The sequence below is a fragment of the Balaenoptera acutorostrata genome, chromosome 9 (genome assembly GCF_949987535.1).
Source record: "Balaenoptera acutorostrata chromosome 9, mBalAcu1.1, whole genome shotgun sequence".
NCBI classification, from domain to species: Eukaryota; Metazoa; Chordata; class Mammalia; order Artiodactyla; family Balaenopteridae; genus Balaenoptera; species Balaenoptera acutorostrata.
In genome coordinates this window covers 98,145,058-98,171,165 of record NC_080072.1, presented here as the reverse complement: position 1 = coordinate 98,171,165, position 26,108 = coordinate 98,145,058, and the positions used below count along the sequence as shown (strand labels likewise).

The window sequence follows — 26,108 nt, the reverse complement described above, 5'->3', positions numbered from 1 at the left end:
CAAAGTGCTCCTTCTCCTGAGGCCAGGGCCTCCAGGGCCTCCAGCCCCTTCTTGGGTATCACCCTTTCTCCCCTCCCCCACCCCCAGCTTCCCCTCCATCCCCACACCCCACTCTTCCCAACCTTGGGAAGACTTTGTGCTGGACCGCTGAGGCCCAGAGGTAACAGTTTGAAAGGGTCTGGCTGGAGACTACTCACCCCTCCACCTGGCTCCTTGGGTACTGAGCCCCAGGTTAGTTCCATTTTACACGTCCCACCTCCCTCTAGACTCACAGAAGAGGGACACAGGTGGATCTCCTGCCGGGACCCCAGGGCCTCTCCTCCCCACTTCCTGCCGGCCAAGGCTGTGGGTGGGCGCTTTGGGACCTACCTGTGGGTGGAGCCTGCATCGGGGAGAGGGACCCGCAAGGCTCAGGAGGTCGTCCTGCCTCCCTGGCTGCCCCCGGCTTCCTGCTGTGCCTGCCCGCTCCCTGTTCCCTCCATCCTCCCCCAGGTCTCCCCACCCATCTTCCTCTGGGCCTCCACCACCTGTGGGCCTCTCAGCCCTCTCTCTCGTTCAGGCCCTGCTGATGGGGTGACAGGACCCTAGCTGGTCATGGGGTCCCGCTTGGGTGGAGGGCCTGAGCTCTTGCCGGGTGAGTCAGAAGGTTGTGATAAGAGTCCCAGGGCCACTAATCCTTTTGGGGGTTTTAGGCACGCTCTTGAGTCCCTCTGAACCCCAGTTTCCTCGTGTATAAACTGGAGATGATAACTCCTGTCCAGCTTGCTAACTAGGAGCATTGTGAGAAGCAAATGGAATAATGGGTGTAAAAGCTCTTTGCAAATTGTAAGCCCTGAAGAAATGCAGGAAGTTACTGTGGGCATTCGTGATAATTTTGGGCCAGACTCAACTTGCTCTGAGTAGGCCTGGATAGAATCCAAGTGCCGTCACTTACCTGAGATGTAAATTTGGGCATGTTCTTAACCACCTTGGAGCTCAGTTTCAAAATCTATAAAATGGGGTTAATAATACCAACCACAAAGAGCTGTTATGAGGTTGAAATGGGATCCAGTAAAATGCCTAGTGGGCTGTTCCTATTATTACGGTGATATGCATTTATAAACCAGCCTCTTTCATATTTATTCCTTGTCAATCTGGGGGAAGAAGGTAAGATCAATCCCATTTTATATGTGGGGAGACAGATTCTGAAGGGTTAATGTACTTGCCCAAGCCAGTTAGGAATGGATGTAGTCAAATTTGAACACAGATTTTTCTATTGCAAGCCCAGTGTCTTTAGCAAACAAGCAAATAGACAAACACCCACCCACCATCACAGCTAATGGTCACCAAGTCTTACTTTATATTCATCACCTATCACTGCGATGCTATAAAGCGAGGTGACCAGCTCACTGCACAGGTAAGGAAACCGAGATGTAAAGAGGTTAAGTCTCTTGCCCAGTCACCAGCTGGCTTTGAGAGTACCGGAGGGCTGTGATACCACGGCTCCTGACGACCAGGCTTGTCCTGGCAGGCCACCGGGCCCAGCCCTGCTTCCCACTGGAAACTTTCAGTTCCCTGCTTCCTACTGGAAAGACCAAGATCCCTGCAGGAACCCTCGGCTCCACCCCCAGGCTCCCCATGGCGCTCCCAGCCCTGCAAGGTCCCAGGCCCGATTCTCAAGCCACGTCACAGATGCAGAACAAGCATCCATGCACCGGGTTCAGAGAAAAGACTGGGCCGGGGGCCTCTTGCTCCTGACTCAAGCTCCTGACAGGGGCTTGGGCCAGGTGCCCGACTATGTGATTCTGGGCAATCTGAGCTCTGAGCCTTGGATTCCTCACCTGTAAAACGCGCTTCTAAACATATCAACCTCTCAGGGATGGAGTGATGACCTCAGGAGGCCATAGATGTGCAGGTGTATTATACACCCTAAAGTACCATACATTGGGAGCTATAATCAATTTTATTGTATTGAGTTATGGGAATTTCCCCTGAGGTGAGGGAAGATGTATATTGTGAGCATAACAGGGAGGGAGGCCTGGCAGGCCAGCTGAGGTGCCACAATGCCAAGGCCTCGCTCAGGTGCCGAGGCTGGGGCCACCACTTGTGGGAAGGAAGCGCAGGGCTCTACACAGCCTGGGCTTGTTCTTCTTATTGAAGGACCTTAGTCTGGCCTTTGTTGAGCACCCTCTTTTCTCCCAAGAGGAGCTCACACCACCTTTTAGCCCTTTGGCCGTGCCTCGGGGCTGTTAAATCTCAGCACGGTGGGCGCTGAGTGTGCCAGTGCAAAGGGGGGAGAGGAATGACCGTTTCCTGCCCAGCCACTGTGTGCCAGGCACGGGCAAGAGATTTCTTATTTTATCGCATTGAATCCTCAGGAGTATTAGTCCGATTCTACTGATTAAGAAAAAGAAAAAGAAAAAGGAAAGTTAAGTGGCTTGTCTAAGGTCACACTTCTAGAGCTAGGATTGGGACCCAGGTCTGCCTGACTCCAAAACCAGTGCTGTGAATGGATGCATTGTACATTTCAGCATATCCTCACCCCCTCTCCATGCTCCAACCCCAGTCCTGTTCCCCTTGAGGCTTCCAGGGGCTAACCTGTCTTCGTTTTGTGGAAATCTAGTCTCTAGACAACAGGGGTGAGAGGGAAATCTGAGCTCTGGTTCAGCTGCTCTTCATATCCCTAAACACACACGAGTGTGTCCCTGCTCTGCTGGCTGGGGCATCTGGACTCATGTGTATTTACCCATGTCCATCAATTAACCCCAGTAACTCCCTGGGATAGTCACTCCTGGTCCCTGCCTCTGGCAAGCTGAGTGTGGTCAGGGACTCAACGTCCTTCCTTGAATTCATCCCACAGCCTCCAGAAAAATGGAGAAGTGACCAGATCAATTAGTGACCTCTGACTCTTAGAAGATGGAGTTAAAAAAAAGTGACCTCTGACTCTTAGAAGATGGAGTTAAAAAAACCAAAAACACCTACCCTGCCTGGTTGGCTTGATGGTGTTGACTTGAGCTGGATGTCCTAATGAAGAGGACTTTTTATTAACTGAGCTGCTTACGAATGTCAAATGCTTTTAAGCACAGTGGTAGGTGAGGGATGAAACAGAGGTACCCAAGGTCCAGAGCCCCGTCTCTTCCACACAGCCCTGCCGACTGTGCCCAGAGCGCAGGGTCCCTGAGCACAGGTCCCTTCCCCCACCATTCCTGCTCCTCCCCGGGCTGCCCTCCTGAGTATCCAGTTAGTGTTCAGCAGAAATGATAGTGAGGGGCAGATGCGGCCCCTGGGCCAGGTCGGTTTCCAGCTCCCCCTGCTGTTCTGGGGACACCTAGAGGGGGCTTAGAAAGCAGAGATGGTGTGAGGGAGGGCAGAGATCTCTGTAAGGAGCCAGAGGGAGGAGAGAGGGTGCCTAATCTGGTGACAGGGACTGGGGTTCCTGCAGACCAGGGCCTGGCCACCAGCAGAGGCTGCTCAAGGACTTTCCATCAGCCCTGGCTGCCCACCAGCTCCCAATCCCAGATTCAGTGCACCCAAAGGCTCAGACTCTCCAGGAAGGAACAGCACTGGTGTTCATTGATTGCCCGCTCTGGCCACTGCTGCATTATCTCATGCATCCCTCCTCAGAGAGGCAGCAAAGCCTGGTGGTTGAGCGTGGCCTCCACAGCCCAGCCTTCTGGGCTCAAATCCTGTCTCTGCCACTCTAACTCTGAGAGTTTGATCAAGTTACTGAATCTCGCTGCCTCTGTTTCCCCTGATGCAAAATGGGGATAATAAGAGTTCCTTAAAAAAAAAATTAAAAAAAAAAAAATAAGAGTTCCTACCTCATAGGGTTGTTCTCAAGATCAAGTGAGTAAATACATAAAGGACTCAGAGAATAAGTCCTCTGTAACTACAGATTAAAGTGCTAAATCTAAATGAAAAAATCACTCCACCTACAGCTGAGGAAGGTTAAGGACCTTGGTCACCTTCTTCCCCTTCATCTTGCCTCTCCTTTTTCCCTGATGTATTGGGGTGTGTGTGTGTGTGTGTGTGTGTGCGCGTGAGCGCGTGTGTGACTTCCTGTGTTACTGAGAACAGTGGGGTACAAGGCAGGTCAGGGCTTTTCTTAGGGAGTGCTTTCACACTTTTTGATGACAGCTCATAGTAAGAATGATGTTTTATAATACAACACACATACACAGAAGGGCGGGATGCAGGGGAGTGAAGAGGGCAGAAAGGGTGGTTACTTCCCCCTCAGAGTGAGGGTCCGGTCCAGCAACCTCTTTTTTGAGGGTCTCTAGACACATGTAGCCAAAGCAGGTGCCCCCATACCCCAGGCAGATGACCCACAGCCCTCTGCCCACCTCCGCAGGTCCCTGTGATGGGGAGAGACCGCAGGGAGTAGGGTACCGCAGGCTCTTTGAGCTTTCATCCATCCCTGGACATTCTCTTCCCTGTCTGGGAGGTCTGTTCACCCCCTAGCCGCCTGCTCCAGGACATCTATCTCCTGGCCCAGCAGGGCTGACAGCTGGGTGGGTTGGCAGTGGGGAGCAGCCTGAGGGATGGCTTTCACTCTGCTTTCAGAATGCCTCCCCAGCAAGGACGCCTCCAGCCCGGGCATCGCTGGCCTGTGCGTGCCCAGCCCGGGTACCACCTTCCAGGTCAACGCCCGGCAGGTCATCGTCTGCCATGTCAGCCTCCATGAAATCGTCTCCAACGAGAGTATTCCTTGTTAGAGCCACACCAGTGAGGGCCGTACCTGTCCAGCCATCTCCTAACAGGTCCACACCAGCTGCCAGGGCCACCAGGGCCACCAGGGAGAGCCCAGGTAAGGGGGCTCCTGCAGGGAAGGCAAGAGGAACAGGGAAGCAGTCCAAGGGCGGAGGGGGGTGCAGTGGGGGGGGGGAATCTCCAAGTTGTCACTCTCTGCTCCTCCTCTAGCTCTTGAATAACGATGACTGGGAAGGAGGGGGGATGGTCCAGGTGGGCAGTGGGGGACCTGGGGAGGAGGGGGCAGGAAGGAACCATGACATGCAAACCCAAGGCAGTGGGAAATTGCAGCAAATGGGGTAGAGGTTAAGAAACCAGGACCGACAAAGCAGATGTAACTTTGGAGGCTGCTCAGTCTGGGTCAAGGTGCAGATTTTGAGAGCCACGGCTCCTGGTTAGAAAACAGGGTTCTTTCCTTGGGCTGCCCTGGGGAAGCTGGGGTCTGCACTGGAGTACAGTCATGATCGTGGGCTCATCTGTGGGTAGAGGGGCAAAGAGAGAGATTCTGATCCGGCAGGCATGCCCCACCCCCAACTTCCCAAGCTCGCTTATAGGATTCAGCTAATAGGGAGACAGAGACGTCAAATGGTCCTCAGGGACTGGCTCTGCCCTTAGGGAAGCAGCCTTTCTGCCCATCCCAACTTTGCCCTCCTCCTGTCCTCCTGCCCCAGCACTGCAGTATAAACAGGCCTGGAGGAGCATCCAAACCAAGATTTGGGGCCCAGTCTTGCCCTTTGAAGGGCCGGTGAGGCACTTTGGTGTGGAGACCTTTGGGATCAGACACATTTCATTTGAATCCCTACTCTGCCACTCACTAGCCAAGTAAGCTTGAGCAAGTTATTTAACATCCATGAACCTCAGTTTCCCCATCTATAAAATGGGCGTAATGATACCCAGCTCACACAGTTGCTGTCAGAATTAAATAAGATAATACATGCAAATGCCTAGCTGGCCCACCGTAGATGCTGAGTAAAAGGGAGCTTGGTTTCAGGCAGCGGGCGGTGTCATATTCTGGGTGGAGTGGTCCTAACAGGGCCCTCCTGGGCCAGCCTTCTTTCCTTCTCCCTCATCCATTGTGCCGGACTCCCCTCCAACAGCCTCACCCTCCCCTACTTCTGGCCTGTTCCCAGGTATCAACTTGCCCAAGTTCACCAGGCAGGAGGGCCTGAAGCGTATGCTGCTCATCGGATGTATCTTTCTCTTCATCGCCCTCGTGGTGTCGCTCATCATTCTCTGTGAGTTTAACAGAGGGAGCAGGGCTGGGCTCTGGTCACCGCGGGGTGGAGTGGGGTTCAGGGATGGGGACACGCAGCAGGGAGACGAGTGGGGAACACACACTCGCCGGCTGCCATGTCCGCAAAGGGACACTCCTGCAAATGGCCTTGGACCATGGCACCTCCAGGCCCCTTGGAGGCAGCTGGGTTGAGAGGGTGGGAAGTCAGAGGAACCTGGCTTGGGTCCCATCTGTGTTACTTACTTGGGCGAGTAGTTAACCAGTCTGAGCTCAGTTTCTGTTTCTTCAAATGGGATGAAATTCATTCATTCAACGTATTATGTGCTCAGTAAAATTTCCTAAAGATTTCACTGGGTTATAAGGAATAAATGAGCTACTGGCACAATGCCTGACACAAAATCCCACTCTAAAAAAGTTAGTTATTTAAAAAACAAACATAAAAACATTGATTAGGAAAAGTCCCCAGGCATTTTTAGTCAATGGGATAAAGTGTTCAGGGGTCCAGGCTCCCACAATTCCACGCCCTCCTTTGGGAAAGATACTCAGGACATGTCCCTGGACTCCCTGCCGGGGAGTCCACTCTGAGCCCAGCACAGTGGGAAATCTTAGGAGGGAGCAAAGGGGATCACACATCACACCGCCCTGTCCTCAGGGAGAGTACAGTCTCCTGGGGGACGTAGATGGAAATGATTAAGAGCAAGTGGATTTGAGTGTGACCATCAGGAAGAGAGGACAGCTGTATGGGCTGGGGTGGCAGGGGACAGCTCATAAAGGCCATGGGGCCAGATGAAGACCTAGAAGATGGGGGGGGTGCGTCTTGGGCAGGGCATCTGAGCAGGATGAGCAGCTGCAGGGAATGTGGGGGGGGGCAGATGGGCAAGTTGGCATGGGGAGAGGGAAGGGACCCACTTAACCGGAGAGAATATTCATTTGGGGACCTGAGGGCTGTCGTTTGGTTGGGCATGGCTGGGCCACATTGTAGAGAGCTTTAAATGCCAGGCCGAGGGGTAAGGATTCTGTTAAAGAGGCAGCATGGGAGGCGAAGGGCAGGGCTGTTTGAGGGAGAGGATTGCGTGGGAAGAAGTTGCATGCTGGTTAAAAGTATGGCTTTATGTTTCCTTTTCTGGTAAGTGGCTTGAGGTGACCTCGAAAAATGGTTCCCTCTTCACTTGACCCAGAAAACCCCACAAAATCATGCAAGTCAAGAGGTTCAAATCTTCGTGTTCACTTTAAGAACACTCGTGAAACTGCCCAGGCCATTAAGGGTAGGCATATCCGAAAAGGCACCAAGTATCTGAAGGATGGCACTTTAAAGAGGCAACCTGTGCCATTCCGTCGTTACAATGGTGGAGTTGGTAGGTGTGCCCAGGCCAAACAGTGGGGCTGGACGCAGGGTCGGTGGCCCAGAAGGAGTGCTGAATTTTTACTGCACATGCTCAAAAATGCAGAGAGTAATGCTGATCTTAAGGGCTTAGATGTAGATTCTCTGGTCATTGAGCACATCCAGGTGAGCAAAGCCCCCAAGATGAGGCGCAGGACTTACAGAGCTCGTGGTTGGATCAACCCATACATGAGCTCTCCCTGCCACATTGAGATGATCCTTACTGAGAAAGAACAGATTGTTCCTAAACCAGAAGAGGAGGTTGCCCAGAAGAAGATACCCCAGAAGAAACTGAAGAAACAAAAACTTATGGCCCGGGAATAAATGCTGCAAAAAATAAATACAAATAAAAGTAAAAAAAACAAGGAGTATGGCTTTAGGACCAGACAGACCTGCCGAAGCATCTCAGCTCCGCCACTTACCAGCTGTGTGACTTCAGCAAGTTAATTAACTTCCCGAGCCTCAGTTTCCCCGCCTGCCTGACAATGCATGTGAAGGCGTCAACATGGAACCTGCCGCCACGTGGCATCCATGTGACCCTCCCGCTGGGGTGCCCCACCCTGCTGCCTCCCTTCCCCACACGGGACATCTGCTCCAGTAGGAAATAACCCATGGAGGGGGGAGATGACAACTGAGGGCAGGTGCTCAGCATGATTTCACAGCATTCCCTGAAGTCCCCTGACCTCCGGAATTCCCAGGGAAGTGGTCACTGAGCAGCTCTGCAGTGGGGTCAGGACTAGAGCCCCTGCCCCCTGAGAGCTCTCTCTGCTACACATCAAAGTGATCCCAGGAGCCTCAGTGCCCAGGACGTGGGAGAGGGAAAGACCAGGGCACAGAGAGGAGGGGGAAGTCCAAGAGGTTAGGAGGGATTGGTGTCTGGACTTGGAAGGAGCAGTCACACAAGGCTGACCTTCACCCGGGGTGATGGAGAGCATAGTGGGACCAGTGGGATATGTGAGGGCTGAGTAACAGGTTGCAGACAAGAGGCAGGGTGAGGAGTCAGAACCCGGGGTTTCTCAGGCATCCAAGGGGAGGTGTTTCCGGGCAGGAGGGATGACGGTTCCTAGTTTGGAAAGCGATGGGTCTTAGAAGAAGTCATGAAGCTGATTTTTACATATGGTTTGTAAAGCTGTTGGCTTTTCAGCCCAACTTGTACATTTAAGAATCAGCCACCTAGAGTTGCTCACGGAGGGGGAAGACATTTAAAGGCATCAAGACAAGTAATGGGACAAGAACTGAGCTAAGGGGACATCCCTTGTTTAGAGAAGAGGGAGGAGGAAGAAAATCCAGTAGCTTCTGAGGCTGGGAGGACAGCCTTTGAGAAGACAGGACAGGTAGTGGTTGCAAGTGTACGACTGAAGATGGAAATGTCTCTGCTACAACCCGCAGAGCACAGAGGCGGAGGGATGCCAGAGTGGCTCTGAGGAGGGGCCTCTGGGATGGTGGAGGAAGGGGTTTCTCTGACCACCACTCTGGGCAGCACGTAGGGCAGGGGAGCTCCCAGAGTAGTAACCGTCTCCACACCTCCTTCCCTCCCTCCCTCTCTCCCTCTCTGGGTGGCTGCTCTTGAGTGCTGCCCTGCTTGCAGGAGCTTTCTGGAGCATTCCGGAGCAGCCTTTCTCTCCATACAGATGGGGGACGAGAGACCCAGAGTCCAAGAGGGATTGCAGATCAGTGTCTCAGAACACCCAGGGCCTTGGGCTGCGTAGCGTCATGTCTCTCCGGGGCTGGCAGTGACCAGGCTTCTGCTTCATCTTTTTCAGTCTACTTCTGGCAGGGTCACATAGGGATCAAGTACAAGGAGCCGGTAGAGAGCTGCCCCAAGCAGGCTGTGCGCTGTGATGGGGTCGTGGACTGTAAGCTGAAGAGCGACGAGCTGGGCTGTGGTAAGGAGGCCGGCTGTGCGTGTGTGTGTGTGTGTGCGCGTGTGTATGTGTGTGCGCGCATGTGTGCATGTGCGTGCGTGTGTGTGTGCGTGCGTGCGCGTGCGTGCCTGTGTGTGTGTGCGTGCACGTGCGCACCCGCGCATGTGTACTCTGGGGGCTGCAAACTCGGTATCACCTCAAATGGGAGGCAATGGACAGAGCCTCAGAAGATCTGGGCTCTAGTTACAGTAGACTGCGGTTTGGAACCTGGCTTTGAGTGCTATGTGACTTGGGTTAATCACTTACCTTCTCTGGGCTTCAGTTTCCTAACTTGGAAAATGAGTGGATTGGACAAGATTAGTGGTTCTCAGATACAATCTGACGGCTCGCAGCTACCAGACTGAGCAAAGCAGGGCTGCTCTGGCTGGAGGCAGGCGTGGGGTCCGGAGCTCTGTCCACGTGCCCAGCAGGTGACCTCTGACCTGCCACCCCTGTGGTTTCATGAAGGTCAGTTTGTAAATGAAGGCTTTCACGAGCACAGAGATCTCTTTGAGCGCTGGTCCTCAGTGGTTTTTACTTGTGTTGTCCATGTACAGCCCTAACGTGGGTGTCTGTGGGTGCACATCTGGCCCTTTCCACCTGTGTGTATATGTGTGTCCTTGCCCATGACCATATCCATCTGTGACTCAGCCTGTCTAGTGAGCACTCAGTTGATCATCACTCCCCTTGTCCCTCTCTTATTTGGGCACGTCACTGCCCTCTTGGCGTGATAGCTCCTGGCAGCGCACACCCCTTCTCCCAGTGACGGCTCTTGGGTCCTGTCAGATGGAGAGCTCTTTCTGCGCTGCCCCACCCCCTTGCCTTGGCTCTGCCCTTACTGAGCATCTTGGGCTCCGAGCACTGGCTGATGATCATCCCATCCCGGGCCAAGCTCCCGGCTGTTTGCAAGGCCTCAGTGAGAAGCCTTAGGACAGGAGCATCTCAGAGCCTTACTCGGTTCATTCCTCAAGAACTTGGAGCTTCCTGGTGCTGAGGACCCGCCTTGACCTTTTTTTGCCCTGCAGTGAGGTTTGACTGGGACACGTCTCTGCTTAAATTCTACTCTGGATCCTCCCATAAGTGGCTTCCCATCTGCAGCGACAGCTGGAATGATTTCTACTCGAAGAAGATCTGCCAGCAGCTGGGTTTCAAGAGGTAAACCTCCCCTATGAGTCCCAGCTTCAGGGGTGCCTCAGACTCTTCATAAGGGCATCTCAGGATCATTGATGGAAACTCATATTAAAAAGACTCTTGGGGACCAGGGTTGAGGTCACTAGCTCATAGCACCCTTGAATTATTGAAAGGGACAGTGGCCCGAGGAGTCCAAGTCTGGGGACAAGCTGTTTCCAAGAGGCCAAAGTAGTTATTTGCAGATCTGCAGCAGGATGACGTTCCTATATGGTTTTCTGCATCAAAGCGCCCTCATGCCCACGCTCGCATTCAGTGGTCGCGGAGGCCCTGTGAGGTGGGTGGGCATTCGGGCAGGTCTCGTCTTCTCTTCACATCTGGGAACCAGCAACTCAGGCTGTGCAAACCCTTCAGTGGACTTTGAGCAGCAGCTGCGGCTTGGGCTAGAATGCATCAAACAGGAATGAGATGGGCAGATGTGGCTAGGTAACGTCATTAGCATCTTTGGCTCTACAGATCTGAAACAAGAAGCTGGTACCAGTGGGTGGAGTAGGGAGTGGGGTTTACCATGACCTTCCCCCTTGAAGGAGCCCCCGGTTGGCAGGCCACATAGTCACCTCCATCCTCCCTCTTGGTCTGGGTTTCAAACCAAGTAGTTTGGGGGTTCACCAATGTGTGTGAAGTTGTAGCGAGAAAGGTTTATTTATTAGAATCTCACTGTGGGCTCTCTGTAGAAACCACCTAGAACACCAGGGCTTGGGGACGAGGACTTAGAACCAGTTCGCTGCCCCCACCTCAGCCTCAGAGTTCCCATCTGTGAAAGACGACCTGGGTGATCTAGTTGGAAGACAACGGACATCGTTTATCATTGAGTTGTGTGACCTTATGCAAATGCGAACTTCCCTTGGGCTTCAATAGATAGTGTCATTTATTCAAAGAACATTCATCGAGCTTTTATTATGTCTGAGCCATTCACCCAGACAAGATCCCTGCCCTTGGACAATCTCTGGTATGGTGTGGGCGAGAGAGGCTTTAACCAATAATCACAGCACCGCGTGATGTGTAATGGAAAGGACACGTGGGAAGCATTATGCACACACAACGGAGAGGGTGCCTGACTGTGCCTGGAGGTCAGCAGAGCATGGAGGAGGCCCCTGGGTAGAGGGACAGCGCCCGCAAAGGCATGCTCTCATGCAAGGGTGTCCCATGTTCTAGAAACACACCGAAGGGCCACGCAGATAGCGGTCCATGGATCACCCACAGCAGAATCACCTGGGGTGCTTGTTAAAATGCACCCTGAAATCAGAATCTCTGGGATTAGGATTTCAAACCTGCTTAACAACACCCCAGGGGGTGATTCTTAGGCACACTGTGGTCTAACAGCCAAACGGTTCTCAGGCTTTAATGCGCAAACCCATAACATGAGGATCTTTAAAATGCAGAGCCTGGCTCAGCAGGCCTGGGGTGATACTGCTGCTGTCAGTCCAAGGATCACAGTCTGGATAGAAAAGGGCCAGGTCAGTGTTTCTCAAACTTGAGAGCGCATCAGAATCACCTGGAGAGCTTGTTAAAACGCAGAACCAGAATTCTTGATTTGGTAGGTCTGGGACCGGGCCCAAGAATGTGCATTTCTGACAAATTTCCAGGCAGTGCTAACATTGTCCCCTGGGATTGGACCACACTTTCAAAACTACTGGGTTAGTGCGTAGGGCTAGTAGGGGACAGTGGGTGGGGTCCGAGATTGTTGGGTTTTAACTGCCTCTGGCCTCTGCAGCAGGGTTCGCTGGGACTCTAACGCTGGCTGGGGAACCATGGGTGTGCGCTGGCTCAAGGAGGTTCATTCTTCTTCCCTCTCCTCCCTTGCAGTGCTTACTGGACAGCCAAGGTGACCAATAGGAATTTTGACAGCAGTTTCTCAATCTCCAAATATAGCTCCACTTTCCAGGAGAGCATCTACAGGTGTGTGAGGCGGGCGAGGCTGTCAGCTGTGCGCAGGGGAGTGAAGGAGTGCTCTGAGTCAGGGAGCCCCTCTCCCTCGGCCTTTCTGGGACCACACCTCCAGGAGTCCCTCGTGAATGTCAGGAGCATCTCAGAAACAGCTCTCCTTCACTACCTGCCTCCTGACTTGAAAGCAGTCGAAGCTGGGTGCGCAGAGCACCTCGAGGTCAGAGGGGCCCCCAAGAGTTTACCTGGTTGCCAGAGACAATGAATAAACCTCGGGGCCACTGGTCAGCCTGATGTTTGGACTGAAAGCTGCTGCAGGAAGGGGGCTTGGGGTGGAAAGGGGGAAACATCACTGGGGTGGGGCATGGGGAGGGGGAGTACCAGGTGCAGGTAGTCAGGGGCAGGGAGGCCCATCTGAGCAGCATCGCCATCCCCCCGGGCCTCGCTTTCTGTCATCTTCGCACTGCAGCTGCTCTTTCCCACCGCCACTGGGTGGAGGGGAGGAGTTGGGGGGTGGTGCTCCACCAACTAGCAGTGTTTACTTTGGGGAGGGGAGAGGAGAAACCAGTCTGTGAGAGAAGAAGGCATGGGGAGGGAAGGGAGGCAGTGAGCCGCCTCCTGGATGCCTGCTTTGTGCTGGGTGGTTTGCGTGCTACGTTGTGGGCTGAACATGGGGCAACTGTCAGAGGAATGTTGGGTCATCTGTTTAGCTGGGGAAAGATGCTGGGACAGTGAAGTCGTGAGTTCAAAGGACATGGACCTAGCCAATATGTGCAATCTGCACAGAAAAACTGGGAGGTTGGGAGAAGAGTGGGCATGGTTTGCACTAAGCCATCCCCATTCCTGCAGAAAGCACTGGAAGGGTCTGTCCCACTGGGAGGGAGAAAGGTCAGAATCTCCATCTTCAAGTGGGGTTTATCCCAGGAATGCAAGGATTCTTCAATATATGCAAATCAATCAATGTGATACACCATATTAACAAACTGAAAGATAAAAACCATATGATAATCTCAACAGATGCAGAAAAAGCTTTTGACATAATTCAGCACCCACTTATGATAAAAACTCTCCAGAAAGTAAGCATAGAGGGAACTTACGTCAACATAATAGAGGCCATATATGACAAATCCACAGCCAACATCATTCTCAATGGTGGAAAACCTGAAACCATTTCCTCTAAAATCAGGAACAAGACAAGGATGCCCACTCTCACCACTATTATTCAACATAGTTTTGGAAGTTTTAGCCACAGCAACAGAGAAGAAAAAGAAATAAAAGGAATCTGAATTGGAAAAGAAGAAGTAAAGCTGTCACTGTTTGCAGATGACATGATACTATATATAGAGAATCCTAAAGATGCTACCAGAAAACTACTAGAGCTAATCAATGAATTTGGTAAAGTAGCAGGATACAAAATTAATGCACAGAAATCTCTTGCATTCCTATACACTAATGATGAAAAATCTGAAAGAGAAATTAAGGAAACACTCCCATTTACCATTGCAACAAAAAGAATAAAATACCTAGGAATAAACCTACCTAAGGAGACAAAAGACCTGTAAGCAGAAAACTATAAGACACTGATGAAAGAAACTGAAGATGATACAAACAGATGGAGAGATATACCATGTTCTTGGATTGGAAGAATCAACATTGTGAAAATGACTCTACTACCCAAAGCAATCTACAGATTCAATGCAATCCCTACCAAACTACCAATGGCATTTTTCACAGAACTAGAACAAAAAATTTCACCATTTGCATGTAAACACAAAGGGTTCCGAATAGCCAAAGCAATCTTGAGAAAGAAAAATGGAGCTGGAGGAATCAGGCTCCCTGACTTCAGACTATACTACAAAGCTACAGTAATCAAGACAATATGGTGCTGGCACAAAAACAGAAATATACATCAATGGAACAGGATAGAAAGCCCAGAGATAAACCCATGCACATATGGTCACCTTATCTTTGATAAAAGAGGCAAGAATATACAATGGAGAAAAGACAGTCTCTTCAATAAGTGGTGCTGGGAAAACTGGACAGCTACATGTAAAAGAATGAAATTAGAACACTTCCTAACACCATACACAAAAATAAACTCAAAATGGATTAAAGACCCAAATGTAAGGCCAGACACTATCAAACTCTCAGAGGAAAACATAGGCAGAACACTCTATGACATAAATCACAGCAAGATCCTTTTTGACCCACCTCCTAGAGAAATGGAAATAAAAACAAAAATAAACAAATGGGACCTAATGAAACTTAATAGCTTTTGCATAGCAAAAGAAACCATAAACAAGATGAAAAGACAACCCTCAGAATGGGAGAAAATATTTGCAAATGAAGCAACTGACAAAGGATTAATCTCCAAAATATACAAGCAGCTCATGCAGCTCAATATCAAAAAAACAAACAACCCAATCCAAAAATGGGATCTAAATAGACATTTCTCCAAAGAAGGTATACAGATTGCCAACAAACACATGAAAGGATGCTCAACATCACTAATCATTAGAGAAATGCAAATCAAAACCACAATGAGGTATCACCTCACACCGGTCAGAATGGTCATCATCAAAAAATCTACAAACAACAAATGCTGGAGAGGGTGTGAGAAAAGGGAACCCTCTTTCACTGTTGGTGGGAATGTAAATTGATACAGCCACTATGGAGAACAGTATGGAAGTTTCTTAAAAACCTAAAAATAGAACTACCATATGACCCAGCAATCCCACTACTGGGCATATACCCTGAGAAAACCATAATTCAAAAAGAGACATGTACCACAAGGTTCATTGCAGTACTATTTACAATAGCCAGGACATGAAAGCACCCTAAGTGTCCAACAACAGATGAATGGATAAAGAAGATGTGGCACATATATAAATGGAATATTACTCAGCCATAAAAAGAAACAGAATTGAGTTATTTGTAGTGAGGTGGATGGACCTAGAGTCTGTCATACAGAGTGAAATAAGTCAGAAAGAGAAAAACAAATACCATATGCTAACACATATATACAGAATCTAAAAAAAAAAAGGTTCTGATGAACCTAGGAGCAGGACAGGAATAAAGACGCAGACATAGAGAATGGACTTGAGGACATGGGGAGGGGGAAGGAACGAAGTGAGAGAATGCATTGACATATATACACTACCAAATGTAAAATAGATAGCTAGTGGGGAGCAGCTGCATTGCACGGGGAGATCAGTTCGGTGCTTTGTGACCACCTAGAGAGGTGGGATAGGGAGTGTGGGAGGGAGACGCAAGAGGGAGGGGATGGGGGATATATGTATACATATAGCTGATTTACTTTGTTATACAGCAGAAACTAACACAACATTGTAAAGCAATTATACTGCAATAAAGATGGTGTAAAAAAAAAAAAGAAAAGAAAAGAATCTCCATATTCTTGTGCAGAGGGGATGGGATGAGACTTAGCAGGAGCCAATCACGGAAGGCTTCCTGGAGGAGGCAGCTAATGTGCCCTTTTCTCATCTTTTGTGTTTCCTCCTGCAGGTCTGAATGCCCTTCCCAGCAATATGTGGCTCTCCAGTGTTCCCGTAAGAGGATGCCCTTTCTCCTGGATAGTAGCCTGTGTGGGGTGGGAGTCAGGGGGAAGAGGTGTGGGGTCCCTATGAGGGAGAGTGCCAGCCCTGGGTGTCCAAGCCAGGAAGAGGGGCTGGAGCAGCAGGCCTGCTTCAGGGCCAGGGTCTCTGTAAGGCATCTGGATGGACATTCTCAGGGTAGCATTTCCCCTTCTCCTGACTCTGCTTAGCCCAGCAACCTCGCCATTCAAGTCTCCTGGATTCTGGGCAGAGGGCAGAGGACTGGGAGAGCACGTCAGGGCCAGCTTAAAGCTCTGCTATCAATAGACATGGAGCTAGATCCAGAGCCAACATTTACGGAGCACACTGGATGCCAAGGCACTGCTCCTATGGCTTTACAAACGAGATTACGTTTAATTCTCACAAGGCAGGTGCCATTATTGTCCACTTACTGAAAAGAGACTGAAAATTTTGCCTTACTTAAGGTCAGACCGCTGGTAGGTAAGGAGCTGGTATTGGACCTTGGGTCTGACCCCAAAGCCCAGACTGTTAACGGGTCCACGAGTGCTGTGTGCTCATGGTGACCAGGTGAGGTGCTCCCCTGAGCAGGTGGGCACAGTGCTGTGGATGGAGCCCCCTCGGACCACCGCTGGCTCTTCCCTCTCTCCTTCTTCAAAGAAAGAACACACATATGAACAAACTCTGTCCATGATTTCGGGGGAGGACTCACTCCAGAACATGTTTGGAAATGTCCGCTTGGGGTGCAGGGTCCCCAACAGCACGAATGACCCACTGAGGAAACATGTGGGCACGAACTACCTGTGCATCACGGGAAGGGCTTTTCTCCTTTGTTTTTTTTTTTTTAATTAATTAATTTATTTATTTATGGCTGTGTTGGGTCTTCATCTCTGTGCGAGGGCTTTCTCTAGTTGCGGCGAGCGGGGGCCACTCTTCATCGCGGTGCGCGGGCCTCTCACTATCGCGGCCTCTCTTGTTGCGGAGCACAGGCTCCAGACGCGCAGGCTCAGTAATTGTGGCTCACGGGCCCAGTTGCTCCGCAGCATATGGGATCTTCCCAGACCAGGGCTCCAACCCGTGTCCCCTGCCTTGGCAGGCAGATTCTCAACCACTGCGCCACCAGGGAAGCCCTCTCCTTTGTTTTGAAACGATCCCCATCACAGTGCTTACCAAGTCAGGGTCATGTTAGGCTTGGTCTGCGTTCCCAAGCTCCTGACAGCAGCCCTGGGATTCACCGCTGTGGTCCTAATGCCTGGCACAGTGCCCAAAGCATGAGGTATTTAGGAGGCATTTATCGAATTAATGGAAGAATGAATGAGTGGGAGGAAAGAGGGTCTTTCCTAGGACCAAACTTCCCACTGGATGATCCCAGAAAGCTAACCCACCATGTGGGAGCTCTGTGTTGGCAGGAAGCAGCTGTGCTGCATCAGATTAAGTGAGCACAGCGGCCTCCAGGGGTGGGTGGTGCCTGCAGGTTGCAGCTGCCTGAGCTTCCCTGGGCCTGGGAGCATGGTAGCAGCTCCGAGAAAAGCTGAGTTCATACTAGTTCATCTCTTCTGCTTCTCCCCAGACTGTGGACTGAGGGCCATGACCGGGCGGATTGTGGGAGGGGCGCTGGCCCCAGAGAGCAAGTGGCCTTGGCAAGTTAGTCTGCAGTATGCCCACACCCACATTTGCGGGGGCACGCTGATCGATGCCCAGTGGGTTCTCACCGCCGCCCACTGCTTCTTCATGTAAGTGCCCAAGGGGGCAGTGATGGGACACCGCTGAGGGTCGGGGACACCAGCAAGGGCTGAGGGCAGACTGACTTCTCTCTGTGGAGGAGGGCTTTGTTTGTAAGCCTGGACCCTGTGGGTTGGGTGGCACGTGTGTGGCGAGGACCATGATTTGCCATTGGTATTTGGTCCTGGGGCTGTGAGTTGGGATTACTTGTTCTGAGCCAGTACAGAGTGAGAAAATACCACTGGGGGCTCCAAGGGAGAGAGAGAGGCAGGTAGAAGGAAGGAATTGTGAGCCTGCCCTAAAGACCAGGGTGAAATAAAGAGGTTTGGGGCTTGTTGCTGCTTCCAGAAACTGGAAGTTAGAGGGGAGGAGCCCAAGACATCAGGAATGCTGTCCCAGGAATTGAGGGATGGGGATTGTGGGAAGGGCAGTGCAGTCAGCTTCTGACGGTCACCAGCCAGGCCTGTCCTTCGAGCTGGTGGACAGGAAAGGGCTCGGAGACGAGGCCTCAGGGGCACTGGCTTCCCCAGTAGCGAGGCTTCAGTGGGTCACTTTGTCCTGTTGGAAGCTCCATTTCTGCTGAGGATACTACCACTGAGATGTGTCCCATCCACCTTATTTGATCCTTGGTGGCGTCCAGAGGAGACAGTGGGGCCAGTGGTCCCAAAAGTCTTACTCATCCCCTCCCGTTTTCTATTGTAAGGTACAGAACCGCCAGTTCAGAGCGGTTTCTTGGAAGTAGGGGATTGTCCTAGATCCCTGGGCTAAGATAGAGAGCTCCCTCCAGAGGTCATTTCATCCATTCTCCTGCCTCCAGTGGTGCTCTGGCTGCGGCTCCCTGTGTGGAGCGGATGCTGCCAGAGGGCTCTGCCAGGTGGTAACTGGCCCATGCTCTCTGTGGCTCTGGCAGAAACCCGGAGAAGATCCTGGAGGGCTGGAAGGTGTACGCGGGCACCAACAACCTGCACCAGCTGCCCGAGGGGGCCTCCATTGCCCAGATCATTATCAACAGCAACTACACGGACAGCAAGGACGACTATGACATCGCCCTCATGCGGCTCTCCAAGCCCCTGACTCTGACCGGTGAGTGGACCCATGCCTGTCACACCCCCCCCCTGCTCATCCAGCAGCCCTGGGGCCCAGCCTTTACACTTGGCAGCATCCGCTGACCCATCCCAGGGTCCAGAGCTTCAGCGTGGTGGATGTCAAAGATTCTTAGAGATCATTTAGTGGAACACCTCTGTCTTACAGTTAGGGGAACTGAGACCCAGAGGTTGGAAACAAACTTGCCCCAGTGACACATCTGACATTGCAAATTGGTGACAGAGCCAGGGTTTGGATACTGCTCTTCATCAGGATAAACAGATCGAATTGTTTCACTGATATATCGAGCACTTAACAGAGACCAGACACTGTGGTAGGCATTTTACATCTACAATTTCACTTACTCTTCACAACCCATCCTGTGGAGCAGGTACTATTATTAGCTTCATTTTACATTTGAGGAGAGGAGCTTTAGAGAGAGAGAATTCCCCGAGGCCATTCAGTAATAAGTGGCAGCTCCAAGACCAGGTCCAGCTGGGTCTGGCTCCTAAGCTATGCTCTTCCCACGCTGCTCTCTGCTGACAAATTGCCGACACCAAAGTTGGGAACACAAGGAAAGTACCTATACATCCAAACATCTAACTGCCGTGAGGTTGGAGCTGAGGACCAAATGGGGCTACAAGAAGGAAATGCTACTGAAGTTCTCAGGAGATCAGAGCTTTTCTTCATTACTTCATCCACCCATTTGTTCACGCATCCAATACTGTGTGTCTACTACATAGCGGCTCTGCAGTTCCATTGCAAAGAGAACAAAACGGATGACACACACAAACAGCCACTTAGAAGCTAGTGATGTGATGTCGGGGGCACCCCGGGGAGCCGTGGTGGCACAGATTTGGGCACCTAATCGGTCTTGGCAGGCTACAGAGGCTTCTGGAAGCCTTGGAGGGCTCTCTGGGTAGTCCAGCCCTTCTGGTGCCCTGGGCCTGTGAGCTGGCCTTTGCCGGCACATTAATTACAGAGGCGGTGTTGGTCCTGAGTCACAGCGGCTAGCTCATCACAGTGGTGTGGGGAGGAGAACCCCAGCCCCAACGCAGGACTGGGCTGGGCGGAGCCAGCCCAGAGCTGAGCCCAGCAGAAGCCAAGCCCACCGCCTGCCATGGGCGAGCCCTCTCTGCCCTTCTCCTGCCCCTCCTAGCCTCGTCTGTGGAGCCTGGGACAGTGAGATGGGGGTGCTGTGCTGCCCCTGCCCTGCCCCTCATGCACACATTAAAGGGGGCAGGCAGTCTGAAGGACCAGGACAGGCCTTCCCAACCTTGTAAAACCCAGACTTCATTTGGCTAACCGTCCAGCTCTTACCTGCCATCACCCCAAACCCCCTTAATATTATATGGAATTCCAAATATAATTAATTTGTAAAAATAATTAAAGCTATTATAGCACTGCCTATGCTTTTCAGACTGCAGCTGTCCCTCTCTAGACTCTGATAGCCTCTCCTACCCCATCCCACTCTCCTGGGAAGGAAGAATATCTCTAGGCTGAGACAGTCACAGCTTAGATTTATGTAGTCCTGTGGTCAGACCATGTGCGCTGATTTTTGGTTTAGAGATCAGGGCAGATTTTCTTAAACTGTCTGGTAGGCTGAGCACTTCGAAGTCACAGTACTAGCTGAGAAAACTTGTGAAGGCTCACTGATAAATTTAATTACCCCATAAAAAGAGTAGAATATATAATAGTGTTACATGTTTTTAAGACTGCATGTCTCAAAAATAGGCACAGACTATTTTAAGAAGTCATGTTTTGTGTTTTTGGTTAATAATTGATGCCATCCCTTCATTTATTTTTTGTTTGTTTACTCTCTAGCAGAGAAATGTGTTAGACTCCCAATTTACAGGAGAAAAATTTTACATTCATTCTCCCTCCCTCTGTCTTTCCCCTCCCTCCTTCCCTCCCTCCCTCCCTCCCTCCCTTCCTTCCTTCTTTCCTTCCTTCCTTCCTATGAGCACTTTCTATGTGTCAGGCACTGTTTTAGGCACGGGAAGCTGCAGTAAGCATAACAATCGTGAACACTGCAAACATTCTATCACCTCTTTCCTTCTTGCAAATTGGTTGATGCTCTAATCCACGTGGGAACACTGGTCCTCAGAGGGAGCTTATGAACTGATGCACAACAGTACCTTCTATATGATTCTGAGTGTGGGAGCAAGGGAGCAGCAGTTTCGTGGCCTGTGCCTCTAGGGATGTGCTCTCCCCACTTGGAGAGGTTGTCTCACCCTGGAGGGAGAGGCTCGGGCCCTGGCCAACCAGGGGTGCCCTCCCCAGACCAGGCAGGACACACCCATGAGACATCATGGCAGTAATACCTGGGATTTAGCCTGCACTGCTGCTTGCTCTGAGGGACAAGCGTGGAAGAGGCTCAGCCAGGACAGCCACTCTTGAAGCAGAGAGACCCTCAGCCACCCAGTATCAGCTGGGCACAAGGGAGCTTCCAAGACATATGCATCTGCTCACATGTCACCCACTGAAAAATCAGAATGTCTGGGGGACTCTGACGGCACCCTGAAGGCTGGAGGGTCAAGATAAAGTGATTGAGTTTCTTGCCTGGTCAGTTCAAGGCCCTGAAAGATTCAGAAGCACTCTGGGGGGAAGGAGGAGGTCCTGGGACATTGGTACTCCTGTCCCTCCACACACCACCCCCCCCAAAACCTCCAGCCTTGTCCCTTCACTGATGTCTTGAGGTCTTGTCACAGCACATGTCCACCCTGCCTGCCTCCCCATGCATGGACAGACCTTCAGCCTCAATGAGACCTGCTGGGTCACAGGCTTCGGCAAGACCAAGGAGACAGATGGTGAGAGGCAGATGCTAGAGTGTGTGTGTGCGTGTGTGTGTGTGTGTATACATATGTGTCTATGTAGAGCGTGTGTGGGTGATATGTCAGGGTATAGGGATGAGGGTCTACCTAGATGAGGGTTTGGATATATAGATTCCTGGGACTTGGTGTGAATGTGTGTGTGTATACACCTGCGTATACATCAAAGCAGTTGCTGTGACAGTGCCCCAGCCAAGAACACGAGGAAAACCCCTGTCTTTGAAAGACCTGGGTTCATTGCTCATTGCACCGAGGGAGAACTCACACCAGGGAGAACCGTGGGGCGTCTCGACAAGAGGGTGTCAGAAAGGACTTATAGGATTCGGGTACTTTGAAGGGGGTTCAAAGAAGCGAAGTCTTTCTCTAGATTGGTTGCTTGTAGGAAGCAGGGATAATCCTGTGAGTGGATATCTTAATCATCTCGTTTAGAAAGAGTTAATAGACTGAGTCTAAAGCTGTAGTTGGTGAAGAAGCAGCAGCTGTTCATCCTGGCTGGGACAGGGGGCTGTTTGGTCCTTTCGTGGTTTGACCTACCTTGTGTTTTGTCTGTGCGGAAACAAGGCTAGGAAGCGGTTTGGTTTTCCCTCACTTCATCATGATCACAGGGTGGCCGTGTCTGGTGTCCGGTCTGTAAGGTTATGTATACTGGGCAGGAGGGCACAGCAGTCAGCTGGCCTTGCCACGAGAGTCGTGAGCTTGTGGCCGCCGCAGGTGTCAGGACCTGCTCGTGGGATGGAGCAGTGACTGGCCAGGAGCAGCCTCGTTTTGATCTTGGCCCTGTGACTGACTCGCTGGGTGACGGTGGGCAAGTCCTCCCTCAGCCCTAAATTTCTCCTTCTGTAAATGGATTCATCACACCTGCGCTCCTCAGAGCACGTGGTTACCAGAAACGGTCTATTTGACGTTGCTTTGAATACAGAAAGGCACTGTGCAGCATGTAAGGCAGCCCGATAGGCCTGTGAGTTTGTCTGTGTACGTGCGTCTCTGTTACGTGTAGTGAGTTGTGTCTGTTGTGAGGGTGTATGCGCCCATACATCCTGGGCGGCCTACCATGGGAATGGTGCCCTCCACGCCCGGGAGGCTGCCAGTCTGGGGTGTGGGGTGGGCAGCTGGAAGGCCACAAAGCCGCCCGGAGTCTCACTCCCTTCCCGTCTTCTCTCTCCTCCCCTGCACTGAAGAGAGGACATCCCCCTTCCTCCGGGAGGTGCAGGTCAACCTCATCGACTACAAGAAGTGTAACAATGAGTTGGTCTACAACAGCTACCTCACCCCGAGGATGATGTGTGCGGGGGACCTGCAGGGAGGGAGAGACTCCTGCCAGGTGAGGCTGCTCCCGCGTGGGGCTCAGGCCCTGGGACCCCAAGGGAAGGGAGGAAGGCTGGGGTTTTGGGGTTGGAGGGAGAGTCAGGTGATGATCTGATGATCAGAGTCGTCAACCTGCTGATGCGCGTGCACTCCCCCGTAGGGAGACAGCGGGGGGCCCCTGGTCTGCGAGCAGAACCACCACTGGTACCTGGCAGGGGTCACCAGCTGGGGCGTGGGCTGTGGCCAGAGAAACAAACCTGGCGTGTACACCAAAGTGACGGAAGTCCTCCACTGGATATACAGCAAGATGGAGGTGAGAGCCCTGCAGGGTGTGTGCACCCAGCAGGCGGGGACTCCCAAAGGTGGGGTGCCTGGAAGAGGGCCTAGCTTTTCCCCAGGGTCTCGGTGAGGTCCCCTTGCCCCCTCGCCTTTCGGGGTGTTCAGAATGTGGAAATGACCAGGACAGGACCGGAGTCAAATGTTGGGCCGACCCCCGCTGCCTGTGCTTCTTCCGCCCCTTTTCCTCCTGCAAAACAGAGCTCAGAGGGTTGCAAAGTGGTGGGTCTAGGCTGGGTACCGGCCCCAGCATCACTGTCCTCTGCCCAGTGATGGCCGCGTCGTGAGCCCACACGCTGACAGGAGGAGGCCTCCCCTTCTTGGCAGGAGGTGGGTCTCCTGGGAAACTGGGCATCAGGAAACGGAGGTCTACCCCCCACCTCTGTGGACCCGGTCCAGCCCCTACCTTCCCTGGGCCTGCGTCCTAGCTGTAGAGCCGGGGTGCTGTGCAGGCCCTTCCCTTCTCTGCCCAGGTAGTGAGGGCTCAGGTGGGGATGGGAAGGCTTCTCTGGAAATCCAGCGGGGCGGGTCCTGTTCCCGTCTTTTCCCCTGGGCTGCCCCTCTTCTCTGAGGGGCAGTGCCCGATGACAGCTGGGCTGAATTTTAGGCCCTGAGGCCCCACCTTCAGCTTTCTGTATTCTAGACACACCCTGCCCACCCTCACCCTGTTCTCCCTCTTCTCCTCAGAGTGAGACACGCTTCCAGAAAGCCTAAGTCCGGCTCCACCGCACGGCACTGGCTGCTGTAAAGACTGGCCAATGTGACCGGGCCACAGGCACCATCATCTGGGCTAAAGGCCACCAGACACCATCGTTACTGCCACCTCCACTGTCTGCTGCCTCTGTGAATACACATGTGTGTGTGCATGGGCACACGTGTGTGTCACTGCTTTCCCAAGGTCTTCAGAAACCAGGAGAGCTGTCAGCTCTTCCCACACGCCAGGCTGGAAGTCACCTGAAGATAACTGTTTGGACACCATGGAGGTTCCCACAAGGGTGACCATAATGGATGGAGGAGGTGGAGCCCAGGAAAGGGCCTGGAAGGTCACATCAGGAATTCTTGCTTCTCTGACCCTGACTTGGAGACTAGTCCGGAATGGGCTGCCTCCCCCAGTGGCCCAGCCGTCACTGCCATCAAGGGCCAGTAATAGGTTTCATGGAGTACCGGGACCATCCCTAGCGGGAAGATATTCCCGCTGACCTCCTGCGCGGCCTCTCCCCTCTCAGCCCTCCTGCTGGGGCTGCGCCGTGGCTGTCCCTGCTGACAACTCAGGACAGGGCTCGCTGTCCTCGTTTAGTCACAGGCTGTTGGAGGCAAATTTCATTTCATTTTATTTTTATATTCAAGAAATAGAAGTAGATGTATTTTTTAAAATTCTCCAAAAATCCCAGGAGCAAAAGAATCTAAAAGAAAGAAGAGTGGATTTACATACATATATAACTGAATTACCTTGCTGTACACCTGAAACTAACACAACATTGTAAATCAACGATCCTCCAATAAAAATTAAACAAAAAAAATTCCAGGAGCCAAGAGAGCTAACATCAATCACCTCAGGAACTCAGAGGGACTCCTGGCAGCTGTGCCCCTCTGGAGTCCCACAGAATGCTCCTGCCCTCAAGGGGCCCTTTGAGATACTCAGGGAAGCAAATCCTCACTTGGGCTGGCGGGCAAATCCATCACAAAGAGAACCACGACCGTTGCTGCATCCAAGGGCTGCAGGAGCATGAAGGAACCAATGCTGCTTCTCTGTTGGCCCTTGCACCTGGGAAAACCCAGGTGGATGGGCATCCCTTGTACCCAGGGCTGTCCTGGGACTTTGGAATTTCTACTCAGCTTTCTCCATCTTTCACCTTCTCAGAGACACAGTGTTGCCATGAAAACTGCCTTGGAGAGAAAGCTGGCTCTGTCCCCAGGCCCTCCAAACAGCTTTTCTGAAGGATCCGAGTTGCCCCTCCTGCAGGGCATCAGTGTGTCTAGCCCCCGCACCAGCTGAAGTCCTGGACCTTCCCCATCCTTTTCTCTGGGGCACCCGATCCTCCCGCAATCCCATTCTCCTACCATCTTTGGGCCTGTCTGGTAGTGCTATGACTCCCATCGGCAGGGTCCGAGCAGATCAGCCCAGCCCAGCCCAGGCAGGCGGCTGCTCGGGGGATAGACTGTTCTGGAAGAGCAGCTGGAGTTGGCTAGCGTCACTGGGCAGGGTCTGAGGGGCCTGGTGACGTGTTATCACAGCTGGGTTTTTTGGGGGGACAGCAACATTCATATCCACAGCACCCCTAGCAGTGGTCTTCAGCAATAAAAGTTGTGTGACCTGAAAAATGTGTCACTGGATGTTTTCATGGTACCCTAGGTAGAAAACTGAGATTGTCCACCCAGGTGCCCAGACATCCTCAGTTTTTGTTCTTAGTTTTGGTTCCTCAGCTTTGGGTTCTGCTCATTTAATCACACATTCATTTATTTATTCATTCACCCACCATATGGGTGCCTGCTCTGTACCAGGAACTTGCGCCAGGCCCAGGTGGTACAAAAACCACAATGGTCCTCAGGAAGTCATGGTCGTGACCCAGTGTGATAGAAGCTGTGATTCAGTGTGGACACCGTGCTTGGAACACAGCTGGTAGCTGCACCTAGAGAGGTCAGGGAAGGCTTCATAGATGAGGTGAGATTTGAAATGAGTCTTAATAGAGTAGGTGAGTCTTCACCAAGCAGCTGGGGTGGGACAAGAGCAGGCCAGTGCCTGTTCTGTTTCCCTCCTTCCTCTTTCTCTGCCTCTGACTTTGCCAGCTCAGCAAAAGGCATGTTTACAAAGAAACCCCAATGCTTACTCAACTGTTTCCAAGAGAATTGGATGGGCGGTCCCACTGGCCTCTTCTGAAAGATCTAGCCCTTCTTGCTCTGCACTTACTTTTCCTGTGTTTAATATCAATATATTGACCTCAC

The 26,108-nt window shown here is 51.9% G+C and overlaps 2 protein-coding genes across 2 annotated transcripts in view; both read left to right on the top strand.

Annotated features, from left to right (window-relative positions):
• TMPRSS13 (transmembrane serine protease 13) overlaps positions 1-23,879 on the top strand; it is a 30,307-nt gene extending 6,428 nt beyond the window's left edge. Inside the window, exons 2-13 of the mRNA XM_057553310.1 lie at positions 4,543-4,786; positions 5,859-5,963; positions 9,107-9,229; positions 10,273-10,402; positions 12,242-12,334; positions 15,842-15,885; positions 17,459-17,621; positions 18,521-18,693; positions 21,405-21,503; positions 22,703-22,845; positions 22,990-23,142; positions 23,853-23,879. Of these exons, the coding sequence (XP_057409293.1) occupies positions 4,543-4,786; positions 5,859-5,963; positions 9,107-9,229; positions 10,273-10,402; positions 12,242-12,334; positions 15,842-15,885; positions 17,459-17,621; positions 18,521-18,693; positions 21,405-21,503; positions 22,703-22,845; positions 22,990-23,142; positions 23,853-23,879 (1,497 nt within the window). The remainder of the gene's footprint in view (positions 1-4,542; positions 4,787-5,858; positions 5,964-9,106; positions 9,230-10,272; positions 10,403-12,241; positions 12,335-15,841; positions 15,886-17,458; positions 17,622-18,520; positions 18,694-21,404; positions 21,504-22,702; positions 22,846-22,989; positions 23,143-23,852) is intronic.
• On the top strand, positions 7,116-7,667 carry LOC103000728 (60S ribosomal protein L17-like). Its single transcript, XM_057553069.1, has one exon. It carries the CDS (start codon positions 7,116-7,118, stop codon positions 7,665-7,667), a length of 552 nt encoding a protein of 183 aa, XP_057409052.1.
• Positions 23,880-26,108: the final 2,229 nt, after the last annotated feature.

What these genes read in the sequence shown, in the direction of transcription:
- LOC103000728 (XM_057553069.1), top strand. Translation starts at nt 7,116, where the DNA reads ATGGTTCCCTCTTCACTTGACCCAGAAAACCCCACAAAATCATGCAAG.